Source organism: Peromyscus leucopus, chromosome 22, assembly GCF_004664715.2.
Source record: "Peromyscus leucopus breed LL Stock chromosome 22, UCI_PerLeu_2.1, whole genome shotgun sequence".
Lineage (NCBI taxonomy): Eukaryota > Metazoa > Chordata > Mammalia > Rodentia > Cricetidae > Peromyscus > Peromyscus leucopus.
The window spans coordinates 545,208-559,409 of record NC_051081.1 but is presented as its reverse complement, the minus strand read 5'-3'; the positions used below and the strand labels follow the sequence as shown (position 1 = coordinate 559,409).

The window sequence follows — 14,202 nt, the reverse complement described above, 5'->3', positions numbered from 1 at the left end:
CAATTCCTGAGGACACAGGCACATTTCTACATTTTTATTCCCACAAGGCGGCCAAGGTAAAGCTCAAGCCCAGGGCCACAGGCCCCGGACCTTCCTCCGGCGGGGTGCACGCCAGGTCCTCGGGACTGCCCCACCAGCGGGCTGGTTTGCAGGCAGACCGTCATGAGTGCCGGGTGGAAGGTTCCGGGGGTCACAGGGCAGGGGGGCTCGGTGGCGGCTCACACTTGTAGGTTAGAGATAGCACGGCAGGTCTTTCTCTATCACCTGTGGGAGGACACGGTCAGACCTGTCCCCCAGCAGCCACGCACGGCCCCGGCCCCAGCTCACACCCAGCTGCATCACCGAGGCGCTTACCTGGGGCTCCTCCATGGGACCATAGCGCTTCACCACGCATCCGTTCTTATCAATGAGAAACTGTGGGACGGAGAACATGGTTGGCCGGGGTGCAGGGAGGTGGGCCACCCCCCCCACACACACACACACAGTATAACACTCTTACCTTGGTGAAGTTCCACTTGATGGCGCTGAGAGAGGGAAGAGAGAGGGTTTAGGAATGGTTCCCGCCAGGACGTGGGCGCGCACGCCTCTAACCCCAGCACTCAGTGCTAAAAGAATGTATCGCTCTCTTCTGAAGAAGGGGGTCAAACTCCCCAGCACCCACATCACATAGTTGGTCACAAAGGTCTGTAACTCCGGTTCCAGGGAACCACAGGCCCTCTCCTGACCTCTGAGGGCATCAGGCATGCATGCAGTCCACAGACGTGCATACAGACAAAACACCCATACACAGCGGGTGAAAATAATGAAATGAAAAATACACAGTAAGTGAAAATAATCTGGGGAGGAAAAGAGGTGGGGTAGAGACAGATCAGTGGTTAGAGCACTGACTGCCGGGAGGTGGGAGCACTCGGGAGGCCAGCCTGGGCTACAGAGCGAGATCCAAGACAGGCTCCAAAACTACACAGAGAAACCCTGTCTAAATAAACAACAAAAAAAAAGCACTGACTGCTCTTACAGAGGATCAGGGTTCAGTGCCCAGCACTCACGTGGTGGCTACAACCTACCAAGCCCCTGTAACACCAGCTCTGGGAGACCCAACGCCGCCTTCTGGCCTCTAAACATACTACACCCAGGTGCATATAAACACACTCGGGCAAAGCACCCATACACATAAAATGCAAATAAAGAAATCTGAGGCCCGGCCAGGTGGTGGCGCACACCTTTCATCCCAGCAGGTAGGGGAGGCGGATCCCTGAGTTTCAGGCAAGCTAGAGCTACATAGTGAGACCCTGCCTCAAAACAAACCAAAAAAGTTGGCACCCACTCCTACCCTGGTCCAGAGACATGCGGCCGCCCGCTGCCCACTCCCCAGGGCCACTCACTTTCCCAGCATGCCCCTGCCCTTGGGCTGGATTTTCATCCATTTCCACAGTGGGTGGGCATCGTCCCCATTTACACAGATCTTGCTGTACATGTCAAACTTGACATTGTAGCCTGCCGCAAACTCCTTGATTTCTTGATTACTTCCTGGCTCCTGCGGATAGCAATTGCCTGACTGGTAAGGTGCCCGCCACCGCACACAGGCATAGCACCCCCACTCAGGGCCATTGCCTGGGGTCGGCCACGCACCTGCTTCCCGAACTGGTTGCAGGGGAAGGCCAGGATTCGTAAACCACACTCGGCATATCGGGCATGCAGATCGACTAGCTGAGTGTAGTTTACGTCGGTTTTGCCTCATTGCGAGGCCACGTTGGTGACGATGCACACGTAACCCCTGGGAGGGAACGAGTAGGAATGAGACCACCGGCAGGGGAGCCCCTTTTTCAGACCGGCCTTGCACCACCCACATAACCAGGCACCCACTTGTACTTATCCAGGCAAACCATGTGCCCGTCGATGTCCTTGGCTGAGAATTCGTGCATGGAGCGCGCACAGCGCCAATCATCTCGGGATGCGCACTGCAAAACAGAGAAACTGTGTGTCCTACCCTAGGTCCCGCAGCGGAGAGAGTCTGGAACCAACGAAAAGAATGCCCTGGGGCGACGGGCTGGGGAGCAAAGGCTCCTCCCCCTTCCGTACTTCGTTTCCCTTCAGGTCCTCCTGAAAGGAGCTGTGGACCCCCTAGAAGATGCTACCAGGGAAGGAACGGTAAGGGTACCCCTGGCCGCACACCAAGCCCAGGAGCTCGGCGCAGTTGCTGGCCTGGGGAGGCTCCTGCAGCAGAGGCCCGGGGACCGGAACCACCGGATCGTTCCGGCGAGGTCGCGCCCTCCTGCGGCGGCGCGCACAAGCTTTCCTTCTCCTCCGGGGGCCCCGGCGCTTCCGAGGCCTTCGGCGTGGACGTTCACGCCGTCGCCGGCCTCCTGGGGACCCGCCGCGCTGCCTGCAGCGTCCCGGGTTGCCGGAGGCCGCGCGGCCCATGCCCGCCCGTCTGTGCGTCCCGAGCGCAGCGCGGGGACAAAGAGCCGGTAGCCAAGGTGCCGCCGATTGTGACGCACCAGGCCGAGCGGGCGCGGGACCAGGTCAGAGCCCGCTATGGTGACCCCAACACCCGTTCCCACCCCCAGGGGCCCTCCCCGGCCGAGGCCTGGCCCTCTTCTGTCCCGGGGGTGCCCGCGGGCGTCCGCCCTCCCACCGAGGCGCCCCCTAGTCTAACCAACAGACCCCCCGACCCCCGACCCCCACCCGGGACGCGGTGGCCCGGCCCCAGGCCCCGCCCCCGCCCGGGATCGCGGCCCTGGCCGCTGTGGCCGCGGCCGCCCGGGTCCCCGGTGCGCCCACCATGGTGCCCGCCAGGCCAGGCGCAGCCAGAGCCCCGCACAGCAGCGCCGGCTTCAGCAAGCGGCTCAGACGGCCCCAGCTCATCTCGGCGGCCGGAGCCAGCGGCTCCTCCCCTCACGCAGCCGGCCAATGGACGCGCGCTGCCGAGTCTGGCCGGCCCGCCCTCGGCCACGCCCACTGACGTCGCTTATCGGTCGGGGGCGCCTGCGCCCAGGGCGCGCGGCCCCGGCAGCCAATGGGAAGCCGGGACGAGGGGGCGGCGGGGCGGGGCCGGGCCTGCGGGTTTGTTGTTGTCAGCGGCTGCGCATGCTCGGCGGAGCGGCGGACGGGGAAACGGGAGCCGCGCCCGCGCGGGCCGCGCGTTGGAGGGCTGCGGGCAGTTAGTGATCCGCGAGGTTGCCTGCGGCGGCGCAGGCTGCCGGGGCGCCCAGGGGGGCCCCTGGGGGTGGCCAGTGAGGCCGAGCCACCCCCTCGCAAACGGCCCCTTGGAGCACAGCAGACAAGCCTCATGTAGCCCAGGCTACCCTCGAGCCCTGGTCCTCTCTCAGCCTCCCGCGTGCACCACCCCCGTGTCCCCCCCATTGCTCTCCTTTTTCACAGATGGTCTCACGTAGTCCAGGCTATCCTCAAACTCACTGTGCATCCCCGACAGCCTCACTCCCGACCCTCAGAACTGGGGTAACCGATGCGTGGGGCCTGGACCCGGGGCTCTGCTAAGTGAGAGCTCTCCACCCAGACACAGCTTCCCCACCCCGTTTTACAACTCAGGCCGGCTCGGAACTCAGAAATCCTCCTGCCGTAGACTCCTGAGTGCTAGGGTGACAGGTCTGTGTCCCCTGTAGATCGCGGGGAGACAGACGGACTGATGTGGAGCTGATTAGCAGGGGTGGGGCTTGAGGACTCAGTGAGGAACGTGATTGCCAGACAAACAACACAGAGCTTCATCAGATCCCAGCACCCGCGGGAGCAGGTGCGCGTGGATGCTTTGTGATCCCCGGGGCTAAGCAGGAGTCAGAGAACCTGCCGCCCCCAGAACAGGATGAAGACAGGCACAGTGGCCATACCCTGAACCCCAGCCCTTGGAGGCAGAGGCCAGCCCGGGCTGCACAGTGAACCCTGTCTCAAAACACAGGGTGGTGGGAGAGCAGGGGAGACCATCCAGTCTTCCGCACAAACACAGTGACCACAGAGCTTCCTGCACGTATAAAAGAAGCCAGGGCTCTTAGGGGTCATGTGAGGAAGTCCCACAGTTCCTCGCCACACGCCCCTCTTGTGTGCACTCTTGGCCCTCTGTCCTCCTGGAGTGGATGGCCCTGCACACAGAGGTGTGACTCAGGAAATTCCTCAGCCCAGCTGCCTGCCCGACTCCCCACCCCCCGCTGGACTCTGATCCCTGACCAGCCCTTTTGTCTTCCCTGTTTATCTGACCCTGGACTACGCCATCTGCAGTTATGTGAGGAGACTTCCTGAGGGGCTGGGTCGTTTACGGGGAGCCCAGGAGCCACAGACCAGCCACGGGCAGAGCCCCAGACCAGCCACGGGCAGAGCCCGGGAGGCTCAGATGACCAGTGATCTGGGTTGTCACGATCCATTCTTGCACAACCCAGTTCTGGATTATCTCCAGGCCCCTTGGCCGAGAAACGCCCATTGGTCTGAGGGCCCCTCCCCTCCCAGAAAGTCAAGTGTTTCCTCCCGGCCCCCAGACTCCAGTGACACAGCACTTCCAGCCTGAGGTTTTGCGTCACACTTTAGCTTGGAGTTGTAAACACTGGTGCCCAAAGGCTCCGATGGGCCACACCCTCACAGGGCGTCTGGGAGGCCCCAGCTCCCTGCTAACTGTCAACTGAGATAAAGGCCGAACCGAAGAGGAGACCCAGGGCTGGGGCTGAAGGTGGCCACTCTGAGGAGTCCCCGCCCCAGGCTCTGGGAGGTCCTGCCTCCCCCAGCTTCCCCCCAGTTTCACCGGTTGGGAAATGAAGTCTGGGGCAACCACAAGAACCCACTAGAAGGACCCTGAGAAGCTGCTAGCTCCTGGACCAGCCACAAGAACCAGTACCAGGGTCTGGCTTTTACTACCTTGTTATTCTGGAGACAGGCCCTCAGGTAGCCCAGGCTGGCCTAGAACTCACTATATAGCCAAGGATAGTCTTGAACTCCTGATCCCCTGTGGGGCGTTTACCCACCACCCCCACAGCTTCCCAGAGTTTTCTTGAGTGCGAGCAGCAGGAAATATTAGATAGAAGGATTTATAGCGGAGAATCTTGCGGAGATAAACAGATAGAAAATAAAGGATAGCCTCGAGAGGGCCTGGAACCTATTCCAACGGGCCCGGACTGTCTCTGGTCCAGGGTTTTTATAGAGACGCCAAGGGGTGGAGCAAAAGACCTCCTCCCCCAGCACAGCCAAGTGCAGGCCATCTCAGACACCTGCACTCAGGCCCGTGGTCCTGATCATCCTCTATTCGGACCTGCTGGGTAAAGCCACGAGGAACCCCAGAACGGGCTCCCACAGGTCCCCCCTTCTTAATATATAAAAAAATAACTATTAATGGCTTACAGCAATCTCCATAGCTGTTATACCTCCCAGTATGGGAGTAGAGGATGATATAGATGGCATTTCTCTTTTGAATTAGGTCCAAGGTGACTACAGCAGTCTTAGCTGCCTCAAGCCCTTTCTAAACCAAAACTCTTAAGGCGACTACAAACTTAAATAATCCCTTAGCTTCATCATTACTATTAACAGGTTAACATAAATATTGCTATACATAGTCACAATTCTCTCAATCTTACAACTCAAAACAAACTCTTAACAGAACCATTAGAATTAGCATATATGGTGCTATATATAGTTAACAATTTTCTCCGTCTTACAACTTTAACTCAGTCATTTGAATTTTCTTGTTAACAGAATATAGGCAAAACTTCGATGTATTCACAAACTTAAACATTTCCTCAATTCCACAAAGCCAGGGTGCATTAACATCAATAGGTTTCTGCGAACATAATTCAATCTCATAGCTCCTCCTTTTCTTTATAATTTTTAAACAAAAACTCAAACCTAGTTAGAGGAACCCAAACTTATATAATTCCTACAAACCCATATTGAAAAGCAATATTTTCGATCTGACCATTAATACTTTGAAAACTTAGCAAAACATCCAAAAGCAGTTTCTTAATAAAGCTCTTTACACACTTTAGAAATAGTCTCTTAGTATACCCCATTTGCATTTCTTACTAACAAAACATGACATTAATCCATTCAAACAACAATTTAAATTAAATAAACTAAGGAATATTAACTCTCCCTTTTCTTTATAATTTTAAGCAAAATCTCAAGCCTAGTTAGAAAACCCAAACTTTTCTGTTTAAACAGTTCCATTAGTAACACAAAACCAGTTCCATAAGTAATTCCATTCTTACATAAACAGTTCCACGAAACAATTCATGAATCACCAGTAAATAAAGCATATACACATACACAAAATTGCATCTTGATTCTAAGTAGAAATACATTCCTTCGTTTAAACAGTTCCATTTTTAACCCAATTCCAGAAAACCGTTCCTAGGTCATTACTCAAAACTGTCCCATTGCAATGAAATCTCTATGGTTTGTTTCATTTAAGTCTTAAAATTCAAATGATAAATTCTGGTACTAGCCTTCCAAATATGAGAAATCCATAACCAAAATCTTTTTGTAATTTTATCTCATTTTAAGTTCAAAAAGTTCAAACAAGAAATAAATTCTGGTATCAGGCTTTCACTTCCAAATATGAAGAGACGTTTTTCAACCAAAACTTTTTGCAGTTAATTTTTGTTCAAACAAGCGTCTCTGCAACTTTTGTTCTCACAGACATACCTTTTTAGTTATAGTAATATTTTAAACCGCACCATTTTTGTTGTTAGCTCAGGTTTTTCTGTGCTGCGTTGATATTCCACGGATCTCAGCTGCGGATGCCTTGTGCTGGTTCTGGCGTCCGCCATTCTTAGCTTCTTAGCGGCTTCTGGAGCTTTTGAAACCATTCAGACTGCCTACTTTGCAGTCTACTAGGACACTATCTCCTGTGTCTCAGGTGTTTTTACCATATACATTAATAGACTCACATTTAACATTTACACTTTTTCACAAACTCACATATAACATTTTTTTGCCTTGCAAAGCATTTAGACTCATATTCAACATTTACACGTTTTTACAAACTCACATACAACATTAACATCTACTTATTTATACTTTATAGAACTGCTTTAGCAAATATATTTCCTATTAATTCTTATATACTTATATTAATTCCATCCTATTTCTTATTTAAACTTACATTTACAACTAGCATCTTACAAGCTTATTACTACATGTCTTAAGACTACCTTAGATACTTCTTACAAGCTTATATTCTTAAAGGAACTCTATTGATCTATTTTACAAACTTATAGGCTACCATTAGCATATATCTAACTTAGCAAACACCTAAAGATTTCTTAACACAGATCTAACAAGACAGAATTTTTACAAACACATATCTTATATTCGTACTTTCTATTTCTTACTCTTAATTATCACCATCTCTATCAGATTCTCTTAACTAGACAGGAAGTACGTACATCATTTCTAAAGTTTACAGTTTATAGTTAGCTTTGTTATAAAGCACTGGGATTTAATGAGTGTTGTCATTATAGAGTTGTGATACTTGTTGCTAGGGGATTGTAACATTCTCAGGACGAAGCCACACTCCAAAGTTGCCAGTTCTCTCAGCCGTTCCGGACCGGCAGAGATGCACTGTCAGCGGTAAACGGTTTTTAACTAGAGGCTGTCCCTTCACCCAAATTCATAATAGTTCCCCTAAATGTCTCAATTCAGACAAACGTTTCTATTACAGCAGCACTTTTGGTTTGCTCTTATAGGTAGCTTTTTGTCATTCAACTACCGTAAAAACTTTGCACAGCTATTAGGGTAAATAAGGCATTTTACCAATGGAGCCCCAAACCACGAAGCGCCTAGTTCTGTATCCTTTCAATTTTTCATTGGAACTGACACTTAAACTCTTAGACGATTTTTTTTATTCTTTTAAAGGCTGTATTTTAAGTTTACCATGAACGTATTTTCGAGCTGACAAAAGTGTTTCAAGGGCAATGTCGCCATCTTTAGCAGAAAAACTACCTTTCCCAGAATGCATTTCCCTTATCAGTTCATAATAATATCAGTCCCATATCAGTCCCTTATATCAGTCCTTTATATCATTTCCCATATTTCTTATCGGGTTTGAGAGTCAACTGGTTCTCTTTTACCATACTTGTTTACAAATTCTTGCCCGGGAGGTTTGAACAAAGTTTTTTGCTTTTGTAACGGGAGATTTGAACAAGCATTTTACATTTTCAGCTATGGCACATTGGGAGGTTTCTATTCTCCTCAGCTTTAACAGGTGTTTCAACTTCATCAGACACTGGCCCCCGAATCAGAACCGCACCTGCCTCGTTAGCGCGCATGGAGGCTGGCATTTCTGATAGCAACTTTCCTCGGGGCTTGTGTTTGCCTTAGCCAGTCAGTGAAAAACAAGATCATTTGCAACAGAGCTTTTCCATAGCTCCTTCAGAGATTTTTTCCCATTGATCTTATTCTCATTTTGCTTGTTCCTTCCCCCCAGATGCAGAGCTTCAGGTAACTCTCTGAGGCTCTGTTCCTCTGCTAGCTGCTTTTGGAGGTAGGGGCTTTTTCTCTCCCCCTGAATCTGCTGCCTCCAATTCTAGCAACTTTGTCAGGTCATGCATTTTCTGGGGAGGAATCTGTCCCCTCTGTTTCTTCAGTCTTTCTCCCAGACAGTTCCCAGTTTGGTCTCAGTTTATCCCCTCTACCCCAGAAACAGTTTCTGACACTACAGTGGCGGCTTTCCCTGCTACTGAAGGTAGGGGCTTTTGTCCGTTTGTTTTCAGGGTCTGTGTAGTTTGCGTACAGACTGAAAATCTAACAAGGGAGGTTTTTGCCGTTTCTAAACTCCCATTAGGACAGGTGTTTTGCCTCATCAGGCCTTCACCTGGCCCAGTCCCCCAGTGGGTTGTGTTTGCTTGTCTGGGTGCTCAAGGACAGCTTATGCCAGAGGCAATCACCCCTCAGGGCTACACTCCCTCATCTCAGGGAGTCAGTTGAAACAAAGCTTTTCTCAAAGAGATGCTTTCTCTGACAGAAAAGAAAGCTTTACTTCCTGGACAGTTCTGTTCTGCCCTGACTGGGCTCTTTCCCCAGACAGCGTTCTGACTCGGCAGCACGACTGCTTCAGACACAGTTAGTTCAGCTTTACTGTTTTCCCAGAAAGGTCCTTTCTCTGATAGGAAAGCTTTTTTTTTAGATTTTCTTTTTGCAGTTGTGGACCTATCAACCCGGGACTTGTAGGAAAGCGAATAACTGTGCCGTTCCCACCGGCTTTAGCTTGCTTTGTTCATTAGCAATCTTCCCCTGGGTCCTGCACCTTCCTGCCTCAGCTTTGTGCTCCAGGAAGTTTGCAACTGCAGGAATCCTAGTATCCCCGAAATGCACTCCAACTCAGAGATGCTGGCCAGTCGCCTCTGGGTTTTTGGTCAGAAGCAAGGATACAATGCTAACAGTTTGCATTGCTTCAGGGGATCTTTGTATTAGGAGGATTAGGAGCACCTTTTCATTCTGAAATGCTCACTCAAAACCTTTGCTGCCTCAGCTCAGCTGTAACTGAAAAGCTTGGCTTTTTTGCTTTTCTCAGGTAAAGTTTCCTGCCCTTTTGGGCTCTCTGTAGCTCTTCACCCACTCTCCCAAGCGTTTCCCTCAGGGTACTCTGACCCACTGTCTTTTACTAGCTTGAAGAGACAGAGCTTAGAAGAGGTTTTTAGGAACTTGTTCCTGCCTCCTGCATTGCAGGGAGGATTGTTAAAGCTTGAAAGAACTTAGAGAGGTTTTGCCGTCTTAAGAGTTTTGTTTTCCCTTACAGCTAATCACAGGTGGTCCCCATACTAATATCTTCAGGTGATTCTAATTTTCCTTCTGAGAGAAAGTTAAAGGCTTTAGTTTTTATGTTTAAGAGAGCTTTTGAGAAAGATTAAGGCTTTTTAGAGAGATTTTTTCCCCCAAAATTTTCCAAGAAAAGCTTTATAGTTTAAGAGAAAGATTTTTTTTTTCCCCCAGGAGAAAGACCAACTTTTCCCAAAACTTCCCAACTTTAAACTTTGACTTCTTACACCCCCATTTTTGCTTCAGGGAGAAATTACTTTCTCCTGCCGCTTGGATTTGGCATTTTAGCTGTCCCCAGGTCAAAAGCTTCCATAGGAAACTTTTTCTTCCCCATAAGCTCAGAGAAGAGCTTTTTTACTACCCGAAAAGCCCAAAGAAAGATTTTTTCCCCAGTTTGCTTTCAAAGCCCCCAAAGTTAGAAAATTGAAGAGTTTTTCTGTCTAGTTGCCTTACTTATTTTTTCCTACACAATCTTACACTTCTAAGTTTTTCCTAAACTATATTACTACCCTATACCTTATACTTATCACAGATAGAAATTGAGAAAGGGATAGAAGATAGAAAATTGACAGAAGAGAATTTCGCTGCAGCATCGGACATCCTTCCAGTCCGCTTTCCTTTTCTCTCGAGGATAAAACCCCTGCCTCACCAAAAAATATATAAAAATATATTTTTTTTCATAACACCGGCATGCCTTTCCACTGGCAGGGCTGACTCAGCACTTTCACCAAAAACTCTGTATTAAAACTATTATTTTCCTTTATCTTTAGTCCCTATTACTTTGTCTTAAGTCCCTGTTCATTTGTCTTTAGTCCCCCCTTTTTTTGTTCCCCTTTTTTTTTCTTCAGTCCCTTTTTTCCCCTTTCTTTAGTCCCTTTTTCCCCTTTCTTTAGTCCCTTTTTTTTCTTTAGTCCCTTTTTTTTCTTTAGTCCCTTTTTTCCCCTTTTTCTTTAGTTCCTTTTTTCTTTAGTCCCTTTTTTCTTTAGTCCCTTTTCCCCCCTTTTTCTTTAGTCCCTTTTTCCCCTTTCTTTAGTCCCTTTTTTTCTTTAGTCCCTTTTTTTTTTTCTTTAGTCCCTGTTCACGGCGCCATTCTGTGGGGCGTTTACCCACCACCCCCACAGCTTCCCAGAGTTTTCTTGAGTGCGAGCAGCAGGAAATATTAGATAGAAGGATTTATAGCGGAGAATCTTGCGGAGATAAACAGATAGAAAATAAAGGATAGCCTCGAGAGGGCCTGGAACCTATTCCAACGGGCCCGGACTGTCTCTGGTCCAGGGTTTTTATAGAGACGCCAAGGGGTGGAGCAAAAGACCTCCTCCCCCAGCACAGCCAAGTGCAGGCCATCTCAGACACCTGCACTCAGGCCCGTGGTCCTGATCATCCTCTATTCGGACCTGCTGGGTAAAGCCACGAGGAACCCCAGGACGGGCTCCCACAATCCCCCACCTCCACCTCCTGAGTGCTGGGATGGCAGGTGTTTCTATGCCTGTGAATGGGGTGCTGCGGGTGGACCCCAGGTTTTGCACATGCCAAGTGACCCCTAATTTCTTTGTATTCTGAGACCAGGTTTCTTCTCTTTTCCCAGGCTATCTTGAGCTCCTGAGAGCGCGCCTTGTCTTGCTTCCCAAGGACTAGAATGACAGAGGCACATCCACCAGCAGAGGAGACCCTGGGAATTAGAGGTTGACGTCCTGGAGAAACCGGTTTAGTAAAGAATAAGTTATGTAAAGTGGAATTTAATGCTCAAAGCTGGGCAGCCTTGGTAGGGATTGTAGGAAGAGTTCCCACCTCTAAAAGAACTACGGACAGAGACTATGCTTCAGTTTTGTTATTGAGATTGGCCAATTAAGCCCAGCAAAGGTGGCGCACGCCTGTAATTCCAGCACTGGGAAGGCTGAGGCAGGCCGTTCTCTGAGTTCGAGGCCAGCCTGGTCTAGAGAATGAGATCCAAGACAGCCAGGGCTACATAGAGAGACCCTGTCTTGAAAAACCAAAAAATAAAATAAAATAATTTTTAAAAGTAAAATGGAGTCACGACAGGCAGGGGTGAGAGCCGTACGGACTGGAGAACTTCCCTACCCTGAAGAGGCAGTAAAACAGACACAGGCCAAACACAGTGTCGTGAATATTAGTTAGAGGTGTGTTACACTCGCTTATGCTTGGGAATATTTGTTCAGTGACGTAAAGATGTCTGGCATTCTCGAAAAACAATACAAAGCAAAACAAAAGATTGGTCAATTACGCTCCGTTCCCATAACAAAAGGAGACACCCAGGCTCACAGCAGGCCTTTAGCCTGGTCCCCACATTAAAGCTCTGGCAGTTCAAAGGCAGGTCACCGCATGCCTTGCGTGTCAGTCCTGGTCTGTCCTTAAATCACAGTTTTCTACTCTCTCTCTTCCTCCACAGACTCAGATTTTATTACTACAGTCTGGCCTCAGTATAGACCGTTGGACAAAAATCGGAGCACGTGATTTCCAAGTTCTCCCAGATTGTAACAACTTCCGCCACCATGAAAACAAAGCAGGATTCTGTCAGCCAGGAAGGAGGATCCTGGTCTGTGTCAGGGTGACTGAGACCAATTTTTTTTTTTCCCTTAGCTTTGGTTTTTGGAGGCAGGGTTTCTCTGTGTAGCCCCGGCTGTCCTGGATCTCACTCTGTAGACCAGGCTGGCCTCGAACTCACAGAGATCCGCCTGCCTCTGCCTCCTGAGTGCTGGGATTAAAGATGTGCACCACTAACGCCCGGCTCAGAGAGACCCTTTATTAAGCAGGGAAGAAAATTGAAAGTGGCTGCTCCCTGACTCAGGAAGAAAAACAGCCTCAATGTTTGCAGGTGTCATTTTTAAGAAAAGAAAAAGGGAGGTCTGTGTTCGAATGGGCGAGGATGCCATGCGATATTTTAATTGGGGTGTTAGGTGAGCCAACGGGGGCTTTTGATGTCTGGACTTCAATGTATTGATAGCTGGACCTTGGTGGTCAGCCTCGGGAGGAGGAAGTGGCCAAATAAGGGAACGGACCTTGGGGCCAGCTTTAGGATCCTTAGCAAGGCGGAGGGAAGGGGGGGGGGACGGGAGAAGGGGAGAAGCCTGCCCGGCCGGTTTGCTCTGCTAGAGCCCTTCAGACTAGGTAAGTGTTTTTAGCACAATGAGAAGCACTTTTAAGTCTATACTTAGAAAACAACCAAAGGAAAATTAAATTTTTGAGTTTGTGACTAACAGTGCTTTACAGGGCTAGATTAATAGCTTATCAGAACTCCAAAACTCCACTGATTAATGTTAAAACTCTGAACTTTTGAAGTCAGTATAACAATAGCATATTGATGGAAAGAAATCTTTTTTAATACACCTTAAATTTTTTATAGACCTTAAATCACTTTTTTTAATCCAATAATTTACCATGAGTCACAGATGATTCATAACTGAGAGCAAACTCCATTAAATAAAGGAGCAGTAAAAAGTTACATTAACAAGCAGGCGGCGGTGGCGCACGCCTTTAATCCCAGCACTCAGGAGGCAGAGGCAGGGGGATCTCTGTGAGTTCGAGGCCAGCCTGGGCTACAGAGTGAGATGCAGGACAGACACCAAAACTACACAGAGAAACCCTGTCTTGAAAAACAACAACAACAAAAGTTGCATTAACGTTCCCCGGCCTGCCGTTCAGGGAGATGGACCTTCCGACTTAGGTCCTGGCCAAGTTTGTCCATATTTTGGAGAAGGCCCTGGCACTGGTAACTGCTGCCATGATTGGCCACATTTTGGCACTACGCCGAGGCTGAGCTGGTTTTGCCAACCCTGCTGAACTCCCTGCAGATACTCAGAGTGTGGAAAAAATAATTCCAAGTGCTCACACTGGTGGCTTCCAACAGCTAAAGTTGGGGAAGCTATACTGACCGGTTTGGTGGCCGCCGAGGTGTGGATGTGGTTTGGTGTCAGACAGATCACAGGCAAATGTGGCACCGCTGGCCATGGCGTTTGAACACCAATCTTGATCTTTAACGTCTGATTTCATCCTCGTAGCCGGCTTTCTTTTGGGCCACCCCCAGCTCCCGAATAAAGACACAGAAACTTAGTATTAGTTAGGAATCCTCGGCCTCAGCCCAAGCTTGTCCCGCTCATTCTCTCTCTCTCTCTTTTCTCTCTCTCTCTCTCTCTCTCTCTCTTTCCCCCTCTCCTATTTATTCTTTCTGCCGGCCAGCCTCACCTACAAGCAAGGTAAAAAAACACATTTGTACCTGGTTCATAAACAAATGCAACACACCTTTACATAGTTAAAGGTTATCCAAACAGCTAAAGTTTAACAGAGTGAACAGGACAAAGAACCTAGAAAAATGTTCCTATGAACATGAGTAGACCTTAGGAGTTCATAAAAAGTTTGTTTTTTACTTTTGGTTTTTCAAGACAGGGTCTCTCTCTAGCCCTGGCTGCCCTGGAACTCACTTTGTAGCCCAGGCTG

General features: G+C 49.1%; 1 protein-coding gene and 1 pseudogene across 2 annotated transcripts; one reads left to right on the top strand and one right to left on the bottom strand.

Annotated features, from left to right (window-relative positions):
* Positions 1-19: 19 nt before the first annotated feature.
* Positions 20-2,921, bottom strand: Gpx4 (glutathione peroxidase 4). Of its 2 annotated transcripts, none has more exons than XM_028858594.2 (7): positions 2,782-2,921; positions 1,864-1,958; positions 1,630-1,774; positions 1,383-1,534; positions 500-524; positions 355-414; positions 20-264 (listed from the first exon to the last, which is right to left on the bottom strand). In XM_028858594.2, exons 1-7 carry the CDS (start codon positions 2,863-2,865, stop codon positions 232-234), a joined length of 594 nt encoding a protein of 197 aa, XP_028714427.1. In that variant the 5' UTR covers positions 2,866-2,921; the 3' UTR covers positions 20-231. The 2 variants fall into 2 exon arrangements, with proteins under 2 accessions (XP_028714427.1, XP_028714428.1); XM_028858595.1 differs by lacking the exon at positions 2,782-2,921 and adding an exon at positions 2,173-2,436.
* A 545-nt stretch (positions 2,922-3,466) lies between these two features.
* On the top strand, positions 3,467-13,757 carry LOC114684138 (annotated as a pseudogene).
* Positions 13,758-14,202: the final 445 nt, after the last annotated feature.